The sequence below is a fragment of the Orcinus orca genome, chromosome 13 (assembly GCF_937001465.1).
Source record: "Orcinus orca chromosome 13, mOrcOrc1.1, whole genome shotgun sequence".
Taxonomy (NCBI): Eukaryota; Metazoa; Chordata; class Mammalia; order Artiodactyla; family Delphinidae; genus Orcinus; species Orcinus orca.
In genome coordinates this window covers 4,491,094-4,514,552 of record NC_064571.1, presented here as the reverse complement: position 1 = coordinate 4,514,552, position 23,459 = coordinate 4,491,094, and the positions used below count along the sequence as shown (strand labels likewise).

The 23,459-nt window shown below is 43.1% G+C and overlaps 2 protein-coding genes across 3 annotated transcripts in view; one reads left to right on the top strand and one right to left on the bottom strand.

The window, feature by feature from the left end:
- Positions 1-8,267: 8,267 nt before the first annotated feature.
- On the bottom strand, positions 8,268-9,218 carry LOC125960871 (translation initiation factor IF-2-like). The gene has a single exon (XM_049696218.1). The coding sequence runs from the start codon at positions 9,216-9,218 to the stop codon at positions 8,268-8,270; it is 951 nt and encodes a 316-aa protein (XP_049552175.1).
- SLC9A2 (solute carrier family 9 member A2) overlaps positions 8,950-23,459 on the top strand; it is an 85,788-nt gene continuing 71,278 nt past the window's right edge. The window contains exon 1 of one of the 2 annotated variants that reach the window (XM_004277734.3): positions 8,950-9,532. In XM_004277734.3, coding sequence (XP_004277782.1) covers positions 9,217-9,532 — 316 coding nt within the window. In that variant the 5' untranslated portion in view covers positions 8,950-9,216. The remainder of the gene's footprint in view (positions 9,533-23,459) is intronic. The other variant, XM_049696070.1, reaches the window with a different exon arrangement.

Sequence of the window (23,459 nt, the reverse complement as noted above, 5' to 3'; positions counted from 1 at the left end):
TTCAAAAGTAAACTAACTCTTACCTTGAGTTGAATATACACAAGGTGGGTGAGCCAAATATCCCATATATTTTGGTTGTGTTCATAATCTATGACTCAGGCCGCGAGCCACACCGTTTGTTAAAAAGGACTCAAACGTAAGCCAAATAGTTTGTTCTTGTGAATACGGCCTAACCACTATTTTTAGGTTAATGGACATATTCTTTTCTTTTTTTTCTTGAAGTTTGATGTCCAGGTTTTCCTGGTCATTTTACAAGCCTGAATTCTAGAGACCTTCTCTCTGAGACCATAGCAAATGATATTAATGAAATGAAGAAGCTGAGAGTAATCATAGATCACTCTCTGACCAGCTGAAATATAGTAAAACCCTGGAAAAGGTTAGATTTAGACTGGATTATGAAGAAAAGGAAGCATGCTTCCTTGTTTCGATGTGGAAAAGTTATGGGGGTGGAGATAGATAGATACATAGTTACATAGATGGATAGATAGATAGGTAGATGATAGATAGATGGATGGATACATAGGTAGATAGATAGATAAATAGATAGATAGAGCAAGCTGGATATTAACATATTATCATCAGAGGAAATCATTTAATTCTCTATACATGGCTTCAAACTGAAGTATGTAAGTATGTATATATAGCGTATGTGTATGTGTGAAAGGAAAGAGAGGTAGAAGGAACAGGAAAAGGAGAAGGGGGAGGATGGGGGAGCAATGTACAGACAAACCATGAGTAAAACCTGTGAAAAGGGCTTCCCTGGTGGCGCAGTGGTTGAGAGTCCACCTGCCGATGCAGGGGACACGGGTTCGTGCCCCGGTCCGGGAAGATCCCACATGCCGCGGAGCGGCTGGGCCCGTGAGCCATGGCCACTGAGCCTGCGCGTCTGGAGCCTGTGCTCCGCAACGGGAGAGGCCACAACAGTGAGAGGTCCACGTACCGCAAAAAAAAAAAAAGTGTGAAAAGCACAGGGCACAGTCCCTGCCCACCCTAAGGGATAATTTTAGTTTCCCTACCCTATTTTGTGAAAATACAAAGGGAAAGACAAAACACATAAACATACAGAAGTGATTTAAAAAATAAATAAATTTAAGAGTGTGTGATATGCATTTAAATGCAATTCATAGTATGGACCATACACAGAATGAGAGAGTCATAGAGGAATGGGGAGTGACTGCCTTTGTTGGGGTTATATTGGAGATCAGTTCTTCATCAGAAAAACTACATGGAAAAGAGAAGTAATTATACAGGTAATTTTTTTGGGGGGGGAAGTGTGTTAATTGGCATAACCATTTCTTTTCTTTTACTTCATTCATCCAGATAATTAAAATTTTTTCCACTTGTCGATAGACTGGAAGTTTGAAAAATAGTAAGGACATCATTAAGTGGGTAAGTACAGAGTGTGGGGAAAACTGGGTTGAGATTTCTTTTCTAATTTTGTTTCTTCCTCATCCACAGCTATGGAGATTCTTATCACAGCTGACCTTTGTCCCAAGCTTTACCACATGGGAACTGTTCTGCTTAGTCACCAAAGGCTCCTCTCTGCAGCTGTTTCCCTAAGAGAGGCAGGCAAAGTTGTGGGCGTCTAGAAAATAGGGCACGAAAGGCAGCAGGTGCTGGTGTCAGTAAAGGCCCTGCTTGACTTTCCTGCTGAGAATCCAGGCCACCACCGAGCTGGGTGTGTGTGTGTGTGTGTGTGTGTGTGTGTGTGTGTGTATGTGTTGCCGTATAAAGTTTCTTGAGTTAGCTTGATTTGGTTTCAACTCCTGAGTGAGCTGTATTTTCATGGAAAATTAACAAGAACTTTCTACAATTCTTTCTTTTCTATAGGTCAGGAGGATGGACTAGGCTATTCTGCATACTGGGGGATCAGAAAATCATTTGCGTTTCTCTTCTCCTAAATCTCATTTACTCTGATAAACTCTTAGCTAATTCTTTCTTCCTAAATCTCATTTTCCTTGATAAACATATAATATTTCAAAATGATAATCTAGTAGTGTGGAATCTCATTGTTTGCACAACTTCCATGATTATGCTCTATTCATATTCAAGTGGAAAATTCTCCAGCCAATTCCAGATAGATTCCTGGAAATGTTTAAGGTTCATTAACCTTCTTGGACCATCAACTATAAGGATTATTAAACTGAATGGCAAGAGACCAAGCTACCGAGTCAGGAGGTCAGAATTTCCTACTGGGATGTGGCGCTGATCTTGGATTAAGTCAGTGCATCTTTTAGGACCTTATTCATTCTCTTTGCCTGTAAATGCAAGTGTTGGAATGGAAAAGATTGTTCGTTTGTGTGTGTGCACGTGTGTAAGTGCTCCCCCGTAAGAGGAAGACCCAGCTCTTTTTTTTTCAGCTTCTTCTTTTTCAGTTGCTTGGAGATTAATTTATGAGAGGAGAGGCGTTGAACACGCTATTCCTTAGAACTGGTTTATGGACATTTTGCTTCCTTGTTTCTTCTACTGTTTCGTATTGTGGAGACTGTCACACCCCTCTGTAAGTGCTGATGAAAAGGATTCTGAGCCCTTTCGGCTTCAGTGATTCATTGGGTGCTAGTTTATAAGCCTGGATTATCTGGTCCCTGCCTGTGATGTAATCACAGAGCATGAACATCTGGGAAAACAGGGTTCCAGGCCCAGTGTAACTCTTCCCTGGAGGCCCCCCTGATGGCTATAGCTCATATATTCTTAACAAATAGTTGTTGGAAGTCCTTTCTGATAGCCTTTAACGTCAGGGACTACACAGGGTTCCCGGATAATTGAACCATTAACTCCTTAGATTAGTAACTAGGTCAGAGTTTTCAAGTAGTTGGACATGAATCCAAATAAGCATGAATTTAATCTAGAACTCAAAGCCTGAATTTAAACCTAAATAGACCTGAAATGAAGTCTAGTAGAACTAAAGTTAATTTTTTATTTGTATAGGCAATAGGGTTTAGCCATTCTTGATGTACGGTGTACCTACAGATTCAAAGGCAAATGGTGGATTGAGTCCATGATAAAGACTGGCGCTTTGGCCAATTATACCCTCCACCTTCATTATTTTTATTTCCATCTGATTGTTTCCATAGTGCCTACATAATTAAAAAAAATAGAAATAAATTACAAGTTAATTTTGAACCATTGACAATCTAAGTCCCTTGGATCCATAAAGGCAAAGAATTGCATTTCCTATTCACACTTGTGAAGGAGGTATATTTCTACCAGTGCAGACTGGCATCCCCTGAGTAAGTGAAATGAGACCTAGTCTGAAAATATATTCTTATGATTTTCTGGGATTCATAGAGGACCCAAGTGTTATTGACCAGTATGGATGGTCACTAAGCATTGCATCATGTGACACAGAGAATCTTGGGGCTGGCAGGGACCTCCAGGGGCCATGTAGGATAGACAGCCATATTCATTTAGTGTGTACTCTTTGCAGATCTGGGCCAGGTGCTTGTACATACATTTTCACAGTCAATCCTGACAGCAGCTCTCTACAGTAGACATTATTACTTCAATTTCATAAATGAAGAAATACAGAAATTGAGACCTGGGAAGCTGCAGAAATGTGCCCACCTAAGGATGCACGTAAGTATCGTGCACCTTCATGATAACTACCATGTCTTCCTTACCATTCATTCATTTGTACCTGTGTATCATTTTTTTCTCAACTAATTCTAGGATAAGAAAGATATTCACACTTATAAAGAACAATTCAAGACAAAAATATAATAAGTATAAGTATAAAATTTAAGTTGAATCATCAAAGGGACCGTAACAATAATATGCACTAATAAGTCTAATATTTGCTCAATTATTCCAGAAAAGGGAATATTTACAGAAGGGTCACTTTACTTCCTCAATAGAATTCTCAGAGAGCCTCACTGTATGATGTGAAATTTCATTCCTAGGGCCAGTGGTTGGGCATATTTGAGTTATTTACGTTGAAGATGCCATATTGCCTCTTATAAAGGAATCCTCTTCGGATGTTTATAGCCTGTTTATTTTATTGGACATATAATTTTAAAATACAATAAGAGGGTAATATTATCATTCATATCATCATTATTTCTAATACAGCAAACTAATTATACTTATCAAAGCTACTGTGGTATTTTTCATAAAATTAAATCTGTATTCTAACCTAGAAGAACTTGAATATATTAAATGCATATCATAAAACATGCATTTATAAGTAGTTTTAGGGAGTAAAACTTACTTGATATTTGCTTTTACAGCCAGAAGTTTCTTTGAGCTTGAGTTACCATGTAAGATTTATACCAACCCATGAGAAAATGAGTTCCATTAATGAAAACACTTTCTGCTGTGCAATTATAAGCAGCTATTGCAAAGTCTTAAAAAATTCAGTTGAATAATCATGTGTTGAATGAATATGAATATTGAATGAACAAATTTCAAAAAATATTTACATTAACCTTTTGTAGCCCTTCTCTCATAAACCAAAGTATATATTAAAATAAATTCAGAAATAAATAAATTCAAACTGTAAACATTTCACTCTCTACTCCTCCTCTTTTTTTTTTTTTTTTTTTTTTTGCGGTATGCAAGCCTCTCACTGTTGTGGCCTCTCCTGTTGCGGAGCACAGGCTCCGGACGCGCAGGCTCAGCGGCCATGGCTCACGGGCCCAGCCGCTCCGCGGCATGTGGGATCTTCCCAGACCGAGGCACGAACCCGTGTTCCCTGCATCGGCAGGCGGACTCTCAACCACTGCGCCACCAGGGAAGCCCTCACACGAATGCTTTTTAACAGTGACCTTTGGACAGATAAATGGAAACTCAGAAAGCTTTAAGGAATTACTCATGATTCAAGGGAGTGGGAAGTGGACAGAGATGCTTAGATGAAGATCAGTGTTTTAAACTCTGCTCCTTTTTATCCAGGTTTGGGTTTGGTCATATCTCTGTCTGTTTCCACTATGGTGGACATTGATTAAATTCTAGAACACTAATCAAAATATACATTTGCAAAGATATTCCTCATCTCCATCTCCTGTTTCTAGAAACATCTTTGCCATGATCCCGAAGGGTAGCAGAATATGCCGCCCCCAAATCTGCCACCTTGGTATATTGATGATTTTGAGCTGTAGTCACTTGAAAAACAGCCAGTGCAGGGGGAGGCTTTCTCTGAACTTCCCTTCGCTGCCCAAGGACAGATCCTCTGAAAGGAACTCAACTGTCATAAATCTTCTCCCTGGACATTTCCTCAACCAGGAAAGACTGATCACAGGAGAGGAGACTAGAAGTTGACATCAGACAAACTGTGTCACCAACTGTCATATCTCCCATCTCTTCTTCTAAGGGCCCATTCATTTTTCCTAAAAATAATTTATTCTCCTCTAAAAGGCTGCATCCCCACTTCCCTTTCCCTACAAAGATGGTGTTTCATCCTGAATCTTACCCTGGAGAGAGATCATTTCTCCCTGGATATCTCTCATGTATACATGAGATACACATGTTAATAAACTTCTGTTTGTTTTTCCCTTGCTAACCTTTAGGGGTCTCAGCTAAACACTCAGAAGGGTAGAGGGAAAATTACGTTTCCTCCCCCATAATCCCCTGAAGCGCTCTTACTTACTGGGCTTCCAAAGGTACCAAGAGACTTTTAGTTGCAGGTGCCCAGCAACTGCAGGGACTCTACAAATATATGTTGAATTGATGAATGAGTGTGCCTTAGGTGGAACAGTGGGATACTACTCAGACGGTCCTATGGGTTGTCTTTTTGCTTTCTGGCTGCATTGCACATCAGAGTTCAGACACAACGTGGCAAAGCTTAAAGGATAGGGCATCTCTCCTCCCACAGGTGACATCAAGGTGCTTGAGGAGGGTGAGGAAGGATTTAGGTGTGTGTCCTCTTCACACAGATGTGTTGGATTCAAAATTTAGATCTGTAAAGTCTTTTATAAGGAAAGAAAGTTTCCTATTCCAAGTCTCTCATTTTGTGGAGGAAAACTGAGCCTCTGAAAAACTTCCTGGTTGAATATCTGAAAACAGAATCTCATCTTAAATAGACTAGGAGATTTTGATGTCAAAAGTACCACTCATTTATAACCTTGAATTTGCAGAAAGTAGCTTTTCAGATAGTAAAACATTTCTCTGCTGAAATGAAACAAATACCTCTGGCTAAAACGAAAGAGAGAAAAGCATTTAATTCCACGAACAGCAATAAAAACCACCAATAAAAACCAATAAAATACCACTGCATGCTCCTCGATAGGGCTGCTCTCTAAGAAGAGGGCTCCAGCTTTTTGCTGAGGACTAAGTCTTAAAAAAAAAGGAAGCTAGTTCAGACATTAAGACCTCAAATATAACCCCAAAAAATCAACAGTACTACAAGCGTCAACTTTTTACAGGCAAAGATTTTTGAATTGAAATATTATTATGAAACCAAGGGTTCGTGGTTGTGCGATGCAGATTTCAAAGAAGGGGGAGTTAAGGTGTGAATATTATAAAAATCTGTAAAGAATAAATAGTGTGGAATATCAGTTCTCACTATCGCTAGGTACTCTCCTGACTATTATACTAGTACCCGACAATGGAGGCTTTCCCTGTCTCCTGGTCTCCCGATCAAGCTCACACACAGGGCTGGACGCTCTGGGGGCCGCTGACCCGCGGAGAGGGTGCTGGCGCCACGCAGTGGTGCAGGGGGGCCACTGCCACTTAGGAAGCCACTAACGATTTTAACTTAGTAGAGACGGGATCTTTCAGTCATGGGGCCCTTTGAAGAAATGGCTCAGCCAAGTCCTTGTCAGCAAGCGGGTGCAATTTAACTCTTTCTTATTTGCTTTAGGGGAGAAATGAAAAAAGTGTTTTTTAAACCAAGTTGTTCATCTTCCACGGATAAGAATAAATAAAAGAGCATTTTTCCAAGTGTAAGAAAAGGTTGATAACCTTTAACTGCACTAGCCTAGATTCATAAAGTTAAAGTGATACTGGAGTCTGTAGTCACTACAGCTACCATGGGCAGGAAGGTCCCAGAAACGTCGATTTGTCATTCATCTTCCTGGTTCTGAGGCACAATTATTCTTAAAAGTATTATGTGACCCAAACTTCTAGAAATTATTGTCTGAATGTGCCCTTGTCCTACCATTATTTCACTCGATGTGTAGAACTGGCCTGAGTCACTTACTGGAAATAAGGCTTTATTCTGCTATGGCTTTTGTGGATAATTCCTAAAATTTTCTCCACTATTCTATTTGAAAGCACCTGAGAAACTGACCTGCTCTTTTGGGGTAAATAGTCACAGGGTGGAGGGTGGGATGGAAGGAGTGTTACATGGACAGGCCTGGGCTTGAATTCCTTTTGGACCATTATTTGATCTGTAAACTTGGGTAAGTCTGTTTGCTTTTCTGATGGTTTTCAAACCTTTCCGCATCTATAATTCTTCACTTATAAAATGGGCACAAGAATGTCTATCTCTTTGGCTTTTATGATTAACAACAACAAGAAAAATACAAGCAAAACACCTTGCATAGAGCTTCCCATGTAGAGATGCACATTTTTTTTTTAAAGCAGTTGTCATTTGCTGCTCCTTCCTTATGAGGAATGTGACTCTCACCTTTAATACAAATTTCCAGCAGAAAGTTTCCAATAGAGAAGAGGAGGCAGATTTTTGCATGGCTCCATGTTTTTTTGTTTTTAAGAGGATAGAACATCCTTACATTCTGTTCTGTTGCACTTTTGAAACAGTTATGCTTTATAAAGTATTACGTGAAGCGTTCTGTGCCAGCTCCTAGAATCCTCCCATTTTTATTCTGGACTTGTCTCTGCATTACTTTCAAGGTCCGAAGATGGCTGTTCCTTATATGGTTCTGTTTAGGTGGAGGATTATTAATTATTATTATTTTTTTTCCTTGTACCTTCTGCTGACATTTCACAAATTCCCTGTGTTAGAACTTTGAAAAGAAAATCTGCTTTGAATGTTGAACTGCAGGGTGTGTAATAGCAGGACCCATGTTTGGACACATTTTAAAAAATGAGAAAAGAGAAGGATTTTATTTCCTAAATATCGAAGGGAAAATGGTTTCAGTTAATTGAGAGACAACTGGTCAGCTTTTAGGGTCCCTTCAGTTCCTGGTGATAAAGATGCTGGGACAGCAGATTGCAGGCAGGTCTAAGACGCCTTGTGCGAACCAGGAGGACGGGCTGCGCTAGCGGATGAGGCTCTTTCGGGGGCAGAAGAAGAACCACGTTTCCTCCCCTCCCCTGCCCTGCCCTCAGACCGTCCTGTAATTAGCGGAGCCGGTCAATCTGAGCTCGGCAAATCACGGGCTTTCCACGAAATAATGGTGGTTCTGCTGCTCGCGGACATGGACACCTCGAAGCCTGAAAACAGAGAGGATGTTTTTCTTTTTCGTGACGGGGGCGGGGAGGAGAAAAGTGGAAGCGACAGGGGCCCGATGAGTGACACCCGTACACGGTGGAAAAGAAAGGGCTTCGATGGGAGCGTGGGAACCGGAGTTCTGCACGGGGAGCTTCAGCGCCCCGAGAGCGTGCCCTGTGCGCGACCTGATTAAGCCCAGGAAGGGGAACGACAGGAGGCTTTTCTGAACCTTCCCTACGGGGCACGGAGCTCTGCGGGGCGCGGGCTGGGCCGGCGTCTCCTCCCGGCCCCGCGCCCCGGGTCCCCTGCGCGCGCCGCCTGGGTCGCGACGGCCCCTTCCCTGGATGGACTCCCGCCGCGGCCTCCGGGGCGGGGACAGCTCCGGCCACCGCGCGGCCCCTCCGCCCAGAGCTCGCAGGCTCCGAGGCTGGCGGGTTTCGGCGCGCGTCGTGGGGCCCCTGCGAGCGCGGCCGCCACCCCCGCGGCTCCGGGCCCCGCGTCGCCCAAGGGCTCGGCCGGTGCGTCGCGCGCCCGCCCCGGGCCCGTCCTCCCGCCCCGCGGCCCCGGCGCCGCGCCCGCCCCGCCCCGCCCCCGCCCGCGGGCCGCGGCGGGCGGCGGACGGGACATGGGCCGGCGGCTGGCGGCGGAGGGCGGCTGAGGGCGCCGAGGCTCCGCGCCGTGGCCTCGCGTCCCGTGCGCCCCCACCAGGCGCCGCGCCCGCTCGCGGCGGGGACCCGGTCGGTGCGCTGCAGACCTCCGGCCCCGCGGCGGCGGCTCTCGCTGCCCGCTCCGTGCCGGGCCCGGCGGGCGGCCCTGCCCGCTCCGGGGCGATGCGCTGAGCGCGCCGAGGGCCGAGCTCGGGGACGACGGCAGTGGGGGGAGCCGAGCCCATGGAGCCGGCGGGTACCCGGCGGAGCCGGCGGACGCCGCCGCCGCCGCCGCCTCAGCCGCTGCTGCTGCTGTTGCTGCTGCTGCTGTTGCTCCTGCAGGTGGCGGGGCCGGCGGGCGCCCTGGCCGAGACCCTGCTGGACGCGCCGCGGGTCATGGGCACCAGCTCCAGCCCGCCCAGCCCCGCAAGCGTGGTGGCTCCGGGCACGACGCCGTTCGAGGAGAGCCGACTGCCCGTGTTCACCCTGGATTACCCCCACGTGCAGATCCCCTTCGAGATCACCCTGTGGATCCTGCTGGCCTCCCTGGCCAAGATCGGTGAGCGAGCTGGACCCGCGGGGTGCGGCGGGGACCAAGGCCGGGAGGGTGCCCGGATCGGCGAGTTGACCTCTGGGTCGTGGCCGCCTCCCCGTGGACCAGGGCAGGGACGACAGAGCAGCTTCAATGAAAGGGACCCTGGGAGGGGCAGTTTCATGCTTTGGCTCTTGAGTGGACCTTGGCCTGGAAATAGCCCCGGAGTTTTAACCCGTACAAATTTAGCGATTTGCGGCTTGCTCTGCCTGGAACGCCGAGTGTGAGAGCCCTCTGCTGAGGCTGAGACCTCTTTACTGAGGAAGGAGGGCAGTGGGCTGAAGTTCATGGGTCTCACCTACTGGGAGAGGGGCGCCAGCAGCACCCAGGCTAGAACGGTGGAAGCCCTGGATGCTTGGGAGAGAGACGTGCCTTGGCAGGGACGCAGACGCTGCCGTGCACCTGACTAGTGAGGTGCCTGGAAGGGGACCAGGGACACCTGAGTGTCTGCAGCACGACGGGGACGCCCTGTCTCCTCCCTTCCTCTGGGCTGAGGCTGTCACTCTCCTGGAAGCATTTTCGTGGTGACTGAGGCCAGTGAAGCCAGATGCATGTTTGAAAGTAATTAACCCACGTTTCCAAACTACATTTTAGTCTCCTTTGGAAAGCAGGAGCCTCCGAATGGATCTTCTCATCTTCATTTATTTTCACCCCGCATAAACTTGTGTTAGGATCTTGGAGCTTGTACTTTATATTTTAAATACTTTTGAATTTAAAATACGGCAACTACTGTTGTTGTAATGATTTCAAAAAGTTATCAGGTCGACAGAATTTATGCATTATTGCGTCTGTTTTATACATCTGCTCCTTGAGAGGTCCCATGCTCTAAGGTCTCCATAAAGGATGAAAAGAAACATTGCTGCACCCCCAAGCCTAGAGATTGGTGGGAGAGATGGCATACACCACAGCACTCGTAATCCAGGAAAGTGCTGGGTGGGATAAGACATTCAGAAAAGGTGATACATAGTGTAGGGAGAAGGGAAGCACTTCCTCATGCCGAGGATGCATTTAAACTAGGTTTTCACGGATGAGCAGAAGATGGTCAATTGGAGATGAAATGGAACAACATTCCAGAGAGGAATAAGCAAAGGCCTAAATTGAGAGGGAAGCGCAAAGCAGGGATGGTTTATAGAAAGTGCAGGGTGCAGGAGGTAAGCCCGAAACAAACCTTCGATGTCAGATTAAATTAACTAGCTTCTGTTCATGGTGACCAAAGGAGGCACGTGCTATTTAAAGGCTTTGCAGCCGGTAATTGCCTGGTTTTGACGTGGCTCTACTAGTTGAGTGTTTTAATTTCGCCTGGGAAATGGGATAAGGGGGAAAGGATGTCCCTGTCTATTATGCACATTTGCATAAACTCATTGCCTGTCATAGTAAACGCAGGTGCCATCTCATGCGGTCCTCACAGCAGCCCTGCCAAGTAGGAAGGGCAGATATTAATACCCACTCGGTAGAGGTGGAAACTGAAACTCAGAGAGTTTGCCCGAGTTGCCCACGGACGCACAAAGCGCGGAGCCAAGCGCAGGCGCTGTCTACTCTTTCTCTCTCTGAGCCTCTGTCACCAAAGGGGTGCTTTCATGCCCTGTTTCCATGACTACTTCTCTGTTGCCATTTCTATTCAATTATAGCTCTTTCTTCTGTTCCTCACTCCTGATTATTTTAATCTGATCAATCACACTAATAACAGCTGCTAGTAGTCACTTAAGTTCATTATCTCTAATTTTCACAACCACCCGGGACAGGTATGATGACCGCGTTTCAGATAGGAGGAAACTGAGAGCTGGGGAAGTTACCTTGCTGCCTGATGGTGAACCAGAATTCCAGCCAGCTCTGCCCGATGTCTCATCTTCCTGTCTGCCCTGGAGGCTTGTTTGGTGTCAGGGTTAAATGAGAAGAGATCTGTATACCCTTCTTAGGACAGTGCTGGGCCTGCAGTGAGCACTGAATATTGTCACCATCAGGAGTGGTGGAAAAGTAGCAGGGCTTACTCCACCAGTTTTCTGGCACTGCGGTTCCTTTTCCCCTGGACTGGGCTGCCTCTTGCATTTTCCTGCTTCTGTTTTAGGCTCTGCCTTTTCCAAGCGTTCTTATTCTGAGCATTACCTTTTTACACTTGCTTTTTTCCATCACAATCTATTTGTCTTACGTGACGTTATCGTGTTAATTGTATGGTATTTTATTAGAAGGCGTTCTTGCTTGTGTGAGCTCCTAGGTGTATTCATCTGCCTGTGGGCAGTTTTCTCATCCAGATGTGTTTCTGTTCCCTGGCATTTGCTGTCCTGCCTGTCTCTTTGCCTGTACCAAAAGTGGAGCTTCTCTGACTACTGTTTCCTCTTTCCTCCCTGCACCTGAGGTGGTGCCAAGATGGAAACAGACAGACGTTCGTATCTCCCAGCCAGAACGGTCTGAGTGGAGTGGAGACCGCCGTGGTGGGGTGAAGGCTACGGTTCTCAGAGAAATAAGTGTAGGCTTCTAGTACCAAAAGCTAGTGCTTGAGGGTCTTTTCTAGGTGCTGCCTTGATATAATCCAGCCCTGTCCTCCTGCTGCTGCGCTGTTCCTAGAGGAGCTGGGAAATGCCCAGGGATCCCCCCTCTACCTCCCCTAGGCCCTCAACTTTCTCTTTGGCTTTGGAGAAGACTGTGCTGGTACCAAGGGCACTTTTACAGCCCATTAAACTGTGGTCTGGCCATTAAATTCCATTTCAACTCTTGCACTGGAAAAACTGTTGCTTTGGCAGGACTCATATGACTTAATTGGCTCACGTTTGGGTAGGGTGATGAATCGAGCAGTGCAGGGGGATGTGAGGCTATGGGGTAACAGGAGTGTTAACACATGCAAAATGCCATGGTTTCTATTTGGGGTACTTTTATGCTGTGTACCTAATGGACCTGAGCTTACCTGCCCCAGAGAACATGGAGAAACGTTGCTAGTGATTAAGCTGAACGGGGATCACAGATTGCCCGCAACGGAGGCTCCTGATAGCATTTGTAGGAGGTTGAAATCGTGCCCGAGGGTGAATTCAGAATCGTTTTCGAGATTGCTGCACAATATAAACTTAGAAATAACTACAGTCAGAAGTGAGAATATGCATTTTTGGCAGCGTATTGAATGATTCAGCTTTTCATTGTTTTACTTGAGTATCAGGGATAATCGACTTTCTAATTGTTTGGTCAAAAAGAAAGTTCTGTAGAGAAGAAAGTTTCCTAAAATGATGACGATGGTGATGTTGTGTATGTGTGTGTGAAGTAGGTTAAATAAATAGAAGAACATAGCAAATTCAGTCCTCCTTTGAAAAGTTTTTAAAAAAAATTTTGGCAAGAAACGTCTCCCAATTTGTTTTTCACTTAGATCCTCATGCATGTGAACTCTTATTGTTCTTTCATTTTGAATGTTTATATTTCGAATGAACTGTTGATTTTTTTTTTTTTTTTTTTTTTTTTTTTGCGGTACGCGGGCCTCTCACTGTTGTGGCCTCTCCCGTTGCGGAGCACAGACTCCGGACGCGCAGGCTCAGCGGCCATGGCTCACGGGCCCCGCCGCTCCGCGGCACGTGGGATCTTCCCAGACCGGGGCACGAACCCGTGTCCCCTGCATCGGCAGGCGGACTCTCAACCACTGCGCCACCAGGGAAGCCCTGAACTGTTGATTTTTTTTAAGTTATAAACGCTCACTTTGCTTGGTAAATCCTGTATACAGGGATGGAGTTCTACAGCTTGGAATAATAGGTAGCCAAAGAATGAAGAAGAGAAAATTTTCCTAGAGTGTTCTAAGATTGTGTCCTCTGATTTCCTTGCCCATGACGTGGGTCAGTGGGATTTGTCCTAAACTGGGTAAACTTGGGCATGCATTCTACCTCTGTTCAGGGTGCTGGGACAAAGCAGTGGGTCCCCCTGCTGTTTAAAGTAACAAAGCCCCCTTCTGTGTCCTCAGTGGTTCCCCCAGACACTCCCTCATTTATCTTGCAGTCTTGGGAAGCTGGCCTGTTTGCCTCTTCCAGGTGTCAGCTCTCACCTGCCCTTTTCACTTCCTTTACCCTTGAACTTGGGCTTAGGATGCAGCATTTTCCACTTCTCTTGGTCCTGTTGTCTTGAAATTAAATAACTTGTATTATTATTTTAAGGGAAAGACAAAGCAATTTGGTCCTCTGGGCTCCAGACTCTGCTGAATTTAAAATAGAAACCAGACTTTCTTTGGTTAATATCCACCTGGTTACTGAGATCCTGATCTCTGGAAAAACCTATCCTTGCCTTTGATCTGTTTCTTTTTGTCATATTTTGTTTTCCTGAAGCATATTTACTGGCTGGTTGGTCAGTGGATGAAGCTCATGGTCTTCACGTATTATTTGAACCACATCTCGCTTTGAACATACGTCTAAAGCCAGGTCCTCCTGATGGCCTGTTTGTTCCTAATGAAGCTCAAAGAAGACTTCTAATTTCTTACTGCCTCGAAACCTCCAACTCTTCCTATTGGGCCAACCATACATTTCCTGTTTTCTGTCCAAAGGATGACTTCAGTGGGTCTCTTTCTAAAGACTGTTTCAGGTGCCTTCTAGAATTATCACTGCACTCTACCAAAGACATATTTTGGTACTTTTTAAAATAATAGCAGGTGATTTTCTACCCAAAATATTAGTCTTTGTATCAACTTTAAGAATGAGAATAATATTTATCATTGATAAGATGCTTTATTTTTTGCAGAATTCTTTCCTATAGCTTGAAGCCCTAAAGAGGTATTCAAAGAACCTTTTGTGTAAACTTATTTGTTCCTTGTAGGGTTTTAAAAACTCACTATAAAACCAAGTGAATTGGATGGTTTGTATATGGGTAGATTTTCACCAGTGATTTAATTGCTTTAAAGTTTATAGTTCTGTTTGGCTTATCTATGTCCTCTTAGGTCAGTTTTGGAATCTGTATTTTTATTTTTCTAGAAAGACATTATTTCATTTGTGATTTTAAATTTATGGGAAGAAATTTATTTTTTATGATTTAAAAAATCTCCACTTTGTTTGTATTTAAGTTCTACTTTATTATTCCTAATATTGTTATTTTTATCTTTCTTTACTTTGATCAAAATTCATATAAGTTTATGAATTTTTCTGGTTGGCTTCTTTTTCAAAGAATTAGATTCTGGTTGGCTTCTAATTTATCAATTTCTGAACTTTATTATTTAGTTACTCCTACTTTATTTGGGTGTATTTTAAAATTTTTTTATTTTTATTTTTTTGCGGTACGCGGGCCTCTCACTGTTGTGGCCTCTCCCGTTGCGGAGCACAGGCTCCGGACGCGCAGGCTCAGCGGCCATGGCTCACGGGCCCAGCCGCTCCGCGGCATGTGGGATCTTCCCGGACCGGGGCACGAACCCGTGTCCCCTGCATCGGCAGGCGGACTCTCAACCACTGCGCCACCAGGGAAGCCTGTATTTTGTTATTTTTTTAAAAAATTGTTGAATTGCAAGTTTAGCTCATTAATTATTGAATTTACTTGCTTTCCAATATGTTGACCCCCACCTTACAAGGGTAATTAATCCCTGAAAAAACATTTACAGTTGAAAACATATTTAACATTGCTTTCAGTATTTTCAATGATAACTATTTTTATGAACTCATAAGCTCCACAGTTGGCATGGCTAAATGACATTAGTCTTATTAAAATGGACAAAGTTATTTCAGTAGTTTACTTTAGTTGTTACAACTTCTAATAAGCCATTTTCCCTTAATACATTTTTTCAAAATATGACTACTTGTTCTCATTAAATTCAAAGCAATGAAAAACTGACACTTGACTGTGTTACAAACAAAACGTATTCATGATACTCTGTTATGTAAATTTATCTTTATTGCAAATTATAATAATAACAATAAACAACATGGCAAAGACTAAAGAATTCAGGGAGATGATGCAAGCATCTGTATTCTGAGGAGAACTTAACACAACATATTAGTGATAAAACTGAAAAGATGACTGCGTGATGTATCAGCCACCAATTTAAAGTCTATAAAATCCAATTTGGTCTTTATGAAGTCAAATAAATGCTTTATGAGATGAAATGAAACTCTTCTTAAATATGAATTCTCATGACCCAAATGGGTATAACTTAGAGGAATGGCAATATATGTATTTAAGGCTAGAAGTATATCCTTCTGATCCTATTTTAGTTGCATTGCATAGATTTGATATAAAGAGTTTTCACTGTTCAGTTTTCAGTATTTTTAAATTTTCTTGAGATTTTTTTTATTGTAGCCCGGTAATTATTTAGAATTGTAGTAGTTCATTAATAAACACATAGAGATGTGTGGTTATTTTTCATTTTATTCATATTTTAGTCCATTTTGGTTATATAGACCTGATTGATTTTTGATACTGATGGAGATATCCTCTGTGACTTAATAGGTGGCCATTTAAAAATACATGTCAAGGCTTGCTTGAAACAGATTGTGTATTCTCTGTTTATCGTCTGCAGGGTTTTATACAGGCACGTGTGTACATATACAGACACACATATATACATACCCACAGAGGACTAGATGAAATTTCAAATTACGGTGCTCAAATTTTTAATAGCGTTACTAATTTTGGGGCTACTTTATATTTTAGGTTCTGGGGTACATTAAAATCAACCTCTAAGACTGTGATGTCAGTTGCTGTTGTAATTTTCTCATTTTTTGCTTTCTATAGTAGTATTTTGACGCTATGTTATTAGGTAAATACTAGTTCAATATTGTTATATCTTCTGAGTGAATTCTTCCTTTACTTTTTAAGTTACGTATTAACCTCTCTATTTTAAATAATTTTCTTGTGGCTCAGAGTCTATTTTTTGTTATATTCCTACTGTTGTTCAAAATAAACTTCATTTTGCAAATGTATTTTTTTCTGTATCTATGTTTTTCACATCTATATTTTCCAGACATATCTTTTCCCTTACCATAACTATCAAATTAACTGGATAATTTTCCTTCAACTGTAGCTTATTAAACCACTTGTAGCTGATTTTGTATCTTTAATTTAAATTTTCAAATATCTGTAGTTTAAGGAGACATATAATTACATATATCGTGCGTAATGATATATTTAGACTTTGCTCTCTGTTTACTGTGCTTTTCCTTGGTGTCTTCAGTTTTCTTTTCTTGCCATGTTTTGGCTTAGTCAAATTTTTCCTTCTTTTTTTATACATTATCATACATTCTGTTTCTATTCCTTTTGTGGTTACACTTCAGTTTTAATATGATTATCTGCTTTAGCAGGAGCCAGGCCAGACTGCCTTGGCTCACATCCCAGGTACGTTTTCCTACATATTTTGCAGGTGTATGATTTTTGGCGCATAACTTAAATTCTGAGATGTTTTCTGGGATGTTTACTTGGTAGTGGTCTGTTTTCCTCATGTTGCGAAAGGTTCTTACAAATTGGTTTTGAGTGTTCTTGCTGGGACCCAGGGTTTCAGTGATTGGTTTCTAGTGTTAGCTTGATTTTAGCTTGGTTCTCAGTTTGGCTTTCCTATATGACTCAAGAATTTGGTTTTCCTAAATGACTCTAGGTAAATAGATCTTATATATATCTTATAAGGTGGGGTAGACCTTGAAGTTTATACCTCACAGCTGAATTTTCCCTCTGCCCAAGGCCATAAAAAGTTGACATGTTTCCTACCATTTTTCCTGACTATAGGCAACTTTTACTATTTATTTTTTTATTTAGGACAAAGTAGCTCTTGGAACTCAGGAATTTATGCGTGAGTCCTTCCCTTACTGGTGTGAAGTCACATTTCTTGTCCTCATGTAGGTATTCAAACGCCAGACCCTAGCACACAGGGCAGGTATTTTGTCTGGAATCCCCCTGGTTCACTGTGGCTTGAAATCCTTCTGACATCTCTCGTTTTGATTTCTGTCCTTATTCCTGGCTTCCTACCCATTTTCCTTTATTTTGAGTGTGGCTAGATATCAATATTATATGTTTGTAGTGAGAGGAGGCTCTGTGTCCACATTGTTGGATTACTCAGTGACATTTTACATGGTACTTTTAAAAAAAGTGCTTTCTATGTAATATTTAAAGTCCATGGATATGTCCTGCTTATGGACTATCATAATGGGTTCTCTTTAATGTAAGGTGAAAATAGTATGCACTTTCCTAGTTTTTCAGTATGAAGGATTTGATTATTCTGCCTTTGTTTTATCTGCTATATTTCCATACTTGGATAGAAGAGCAATAGCTCAGCAGTTGAAGAAGTGTTGGACCTACATTTTGGAAAAGATATCTCCAGATTAGAAGTAGGAAGACCCTGTTCAGCTCCACTTCTGCCATCAGCTTTGTGTTGTGATCCTGGCAAGTCTTCCCTTCTTGGTTCTTGCATTTAATTAGTAGAAGTAGGGATCTGTATCTGTGTCATCTGTTTAATATTTCCATGGGAATAATATGAGATACTCTGTAGGGAAGGAAAACATTTACAACTAAGATTTTACTTCTATAGCAAAAGAAACTTAGGCCAAGAGAAACATGTGTTCGTTACATTAAAGTGTTGTGTGAACAATGGTGTCTTGTCATGCTAAATGAGACACGCACAGTTATAGTTTACTCTCTTGCAGTTACATCTCTTAAATGTAATGAATCATAATTGACGTACTTCCTGCAACAATCCTGCACATTGTTCATACTGTCCAAGGGCTTTCTTCATCTTGACTTTTATAGTTTACTCCTGTTTGAAGATGTGCGTATTCCTCTCCCTCTTCAGTAGTTCCAGGGGAGGGCACAGGAATCTCTCTGAAGGCCTTCTTTGTGGTTGTGACAAAATCATATGTTTTAATTTCTTTTAATTTAATTTTTCGATTGGAGTCCAGTTGATTTCCAGTGTTGCGTTAGTTCCAGGTGTACAGCAAGTGACTCAGTTATTCACATACATATATATGTGTGTGTGTGTGTATATATATATATATCCTTCTTCAGATTCTTTTCCCTCATAGCTTATTATAAAATATTGAGTATAATTCTCTGTGCTATACAGTTGGTGTAGCCACTGTGGAGGTTCCTTAAAAAACTAAATATAGAGCTACCATATCATCCTGCAATCCCAGTCCTGGGCATACATCCGGAGAAAACTGTAATTCAAAAATATACGCGTACCCCAGTGTTCATTGCAGCACTATTTACGATAACCAAGACATGGAAGCAACCTAAACGTCCATCAACAGAGGGATGGATAAAGAATATGTGATATATATATATACCACTCCCCCTCCCCTCTTCCTTCATATATATACATATATATGCGTGTATACGTATATGTATGCGTATATATGCGTATATATGTGTACACACACACACACACACACACACACACACACACACACTGGAATATTACTCAGCCATGAAAAAGAATGAAATAATGCCATTTGGAGCAACATGGATGGGCCTAGAGATGATCATACTAAGTGAAGTAAACTGGACAAAGGCAAATACCATATGATATTGCTTATATGTGCACTCTAAAAACAAATGATACAAATGAACTTATATACGAAACATAAGCAGACTCACAGACATAGAAAACAAACTTATGGTTACCAAAGGGGAAATCGGGGGAGGGATAGATTGGGAGTTTGGGGTTAACAGATACACACTACTATATATGAAATGGATAACCAGCAAGGACAAAGTCGTACTTTAAAGGTGAATCTCACGTCATTCCGCAGTGCTGGCATACAAAGGCTCACGTGCTGAAGGACAGAAAAATCAAATTCACCATTACGTTTAGCAGAGTCTCAGCTGAAACTGAAACAGAGTACGCACGCCCACCCTGCATTGGAGGAACTCCTCTAAGGCAGCCTAGAGGTTTTGTTCACCATTGGATGCCCCTTATGGAGGCACAGGGCCGTGAAACACCCCGTTGCCATATTTCTGTGACTCTGCCACGGCCGTTTCTGCTGCTCCCGATTCCTGAGCTTGTTTCCTGTGATGCAAGGGCTGGGAAACCTGAGCGGTGCAATGCGCCCCAGCACAGTCTTCTACTGTGGCATGGAGGGTGGAGACGGGTGAGGCTGGGTGATCCCTCTATAGTGGCTTCTTTCGTAGAATAACAATAGCAGACAAGGGTGGAGCCTTACTCCACGCCAGGTATTTGGGTCAGGTGCGTTACACCCATTATCTTATTTAATCCTCACAGCAACTCCGGGAGGCAGGCACCATTAGGACCTCCAGTTTTAAAAATTAGGTGAGGAAACAGGTTCAGAGAGCCTAGGTGTCACAGCTGTTAAGTGGAAGGGGTGGGTCCGCGGCAGGTGTACTCGGTCACTCCGCTGTGCCTCACCCTGTCACCCCGCCTTCCGTGGAGACGAATATGACGTTCTAGACCTCCGTCCGTGGTCTCCAGAGCGCCTTGATGTGCCTTGTCTCGCTCGCCCTTAACCTGGACCCGGGGGCCTGCGCTCGAGTTTCCTGCTGAAGCCGTATTACGTCGTTTGGACCGTCTCAGGTTTTCATTGTAAAGTTGGACAAAAATAACGTCCTGCCTGCTTCGTAGGGTCATTGTGTGGAGCAACTGAAATAACATGTGAAAGCAAGCTGCAAAGTTAAGGTGAGTGTGATCTCACGGTGACTGTGCACCGCGTAGGACAGAAAACGCTACAAGAAGGCAGAGTAACCTAAGTAGTATCAGAGCTAGAACATGCATCTAGAATGCCTGAATCTTGGTCTGGCCTCTCCACCTACCTAACTTAGGGAAGGTAGAATTCTAATGCTTTTGAAATATGTTTTTAGCATATTGAGGATTCATAGGTTAGAGGTTCAACCCGTTATAACTTGAGCTACCATGTAAATTTTAATAGGACAAAGTTCTATTTCAACAGATTTACAGGAGAAAAGATGTTAAATCTGTTTCACTGTTGCACATGCATACACACTGAACTGCGCACACACACACTCACGTGCACATAGACACATATGCACACTTTAGGACGTAAGCTCCATGAAGGAAGGGAATTTATCTGTTTGACCCGCTGTCTAGAACAGTGCCTGGCACGTAGTAGGTACTCAATAAACAATCATTGTGTAAATAAATAACTAAATAATGTTTAAAGATACTTTTTGTTTCATCTCACTTAAATCAGGTGGTAGCGAAGGTTACCATCCATCCTGGTTTGTCCATGGTGTTCATGGTTTACATTTCTTGTCCTAGCACATATCTTAATACTGTGCCCTTTCCCTCTGAAATATACTAACTTGTATGGTAATTCACTCTGTCACTTATGCATCTGCGTTTATTGCACATGCTTGGAGTGGTGACTTAGGCTCTGTTGCCCAAAAATCTGAGCTCACCCTCTTACTAGCTGTGGATCCAGGGGTGAGATAATAAACCTCTATGACCTCAGTTATTTCATCTGTAGGATAATGCCAGTCGCTTCCTGATAGGGTTGTTGGGAGGATACAGTTAATCCACTTAGAAAACTTGCTGCCTTACAGCCTTGGAGATTTGGTTAGCCCTTGGATGAGAACAGATGTCCTGCTTCCTCCTCCAAAGCCTCAGAGTATTATGCCCCCCAAAGTCTCTCCTGTCCAGTGGTTCTGTAGCAAGTCGTCAGATTGTCTAGGTGCTCCTGTCTCCTGCTGTTGGTGTTATGCAAAGGTTTCTCTCTAAATCATGCATATTTCGGTTTCTGATGTTGCACACATTTAAAAATCATCATTCTGCTTTTGTAAGCTAATTTGCAATGGAAAAGAAAATGCTTCATTTTATCCCAGGTTCCTGTCTTGAAACAGAAGACTCAGAGTCAGGTGAGCCCTTCTCTGCAGGGGCAGCCTCTCTTCCAGACCCTCATCCTGACACCCCCGAGCTGCTGAGTCTACTCAGTGTCATTGGGGTCCCCAGACATGTCCACTCACACACAGGCAGGGGAAATGCACTTTTCAGTAGATTTCCAAGTCCCTTTGTGTACAAACGGGGCTCCTTTAGGAATCTGGATGGGAAAGAGTTTTAAAACAAATGCTACCCAAAGTCATTATTGCTATTTTAAAACTGTCCACCGACCCTCTCTATCACCAGTATCCTAAAGCAGAATTACATGTTGGCTGACTGTACATTTTCTTTAACAAAACACCGGAATGGTGAAGAGGAGGGATGATGAGAAATCGCAGCCCCCGCTTTCCTATCTGATGGAAGTTTCCCTTCTGCAGGGTTGGGAGTGATACACTGTTGGTGTCAGCTGGTCTCCTTAGGAGAATGTGCATCATTCTTTGTGCCTTCTCTGGTGAACTGTCTGGAAGGCCAGGAAGATGCCGCCTCTAGCTTGAGCTCACATTTTTAGGGGAATTAGAAAATACATATGCCAGCCTGCAACAGCTCCAGCCCCAGTCTCTCTGTGCCCTGTAGTCCCAGCCGGGTTTCTGTAGAGCTTTTATCACTATCTGACATGTGGTTGTTTGTTTATTATCCACTCTGTCCCTCCCTCCTCCTGTAGAGGTTTCCGGGATTGATACGTTGTATCTTTTGTGTTTGTCTTTCTCTGTGGAGCTTGGAACGCTGGGTGGTAAAACTACCACGTCTACATTCTCAATACTGTTTTATATTTTCAGTTGTCTGACATCTAGCATCAGTGTTACTTCTCACAGGAGTCTTTATTTTACTTTACCTCATCCTTAACCCAGCTTTTAAGTGCTAATGGTTTTGCCAAAGGTATTGGTTGATTCGATAGCTGATGTATGTATTTAACGACTTTACTCTCTGCAGTGATTTTTGTTTGTTTTGTATGTTTTTTTCTTTTCATTTGGTCTTGCTCTTTTCAATTTTGTGTTTTGAAGTCACGTGACATCAGGGGAGTTGTTACTTACTGATACTAAATCTTTGGACAGATGTGCATCATTGGCAGGACTCCGGTCCTCCGTGTTTCCACTAAGTGCGTTAGTAAGTTTGACTATTATCTTGATGAAGCAATACTAAGTCTGATGAAGGTGGAGCCGTAAGAATCTACATAACGATCCTTAAGATTCATACATTCTGATGTTCCTTGAAACCCTGGTGGTCTTTGCAGTGAAAGGCAAATGGTACGACACGTGGGTGTATGAAGACCACTGAGCTGGTGATCAGAAGCCAGAGAGGAAGCAAAGTGGACAAAAATGTTATGATTCTAGGACGTTTGGAAAAGAGTGTCAATTTGCCAAATAGGGCGCTTTCTTAGTTTAGCCCGGGGCCCCAGTATGCCCATAGGTCCCCACCATGTAAATCACTGCTGACTAGAGTTGAGTGCAAGCAACCACTTGATTGAAAAATAAAATCAGGTAGCAATTACCGGCAATTGTGGGTTCTTTTCCTATACTTTGATCTGCTTATTTTAAGCAAGTGGTCAATTTGTTTGGAAGGCAGGCTCTTCAAGGACTGAAAACCAAACAGAAAATAAAACTCTGGCACAAGGTGGTTGGGTGGATGGGGTAGGCTCCCTGGATAGTCTCGTACAACTTCACGATGACAGAGGGCAAACAGCAAAACCCAAATTGCCATAACTCATTTACCAACGCATGGGCTGAACGACAAATCCCAGGATTTAGCATCTAACCCGGGGCAATAAAAGAAAAATTGCTTTCAACTGTTGCCCTGCACGGAGAATTTTGAATCTAGGTTACAGTTTTATCACCACTCCCCAGCTCAGAGCTTCCTCCCTCCCTCCCTGCCCGCCCCCGTCTGCCAGCAGGCTCTGCGAAGGGTCTGTTCTGAAACAGTCACCAGAACTTGACTACTCCCTGGATTCTGTAATTCCCCCTAAACAATGCCTATATGCTGGAAAGTTTTTACCCTCTGAACGATCTCTTCCAAACCTAATCCTTTCTTGGTCAAACCCCTTCTGTCACTAAAATGGAAAATGAAGAAAAAAAAAGGGGGGGGGGTCCTAGAGCCACAAGGAGATGAAACCCAGTAAAATTA

Coding starts and splice junctions, on each gene's coding strand:
- LOC125960871 (XM_049696218.1), bottom strand. CDS start 9,218: ATGGGCTCGGCTCCCCCCACTGCCGTCGTCCCCGAGCTCGGCCCTCGG.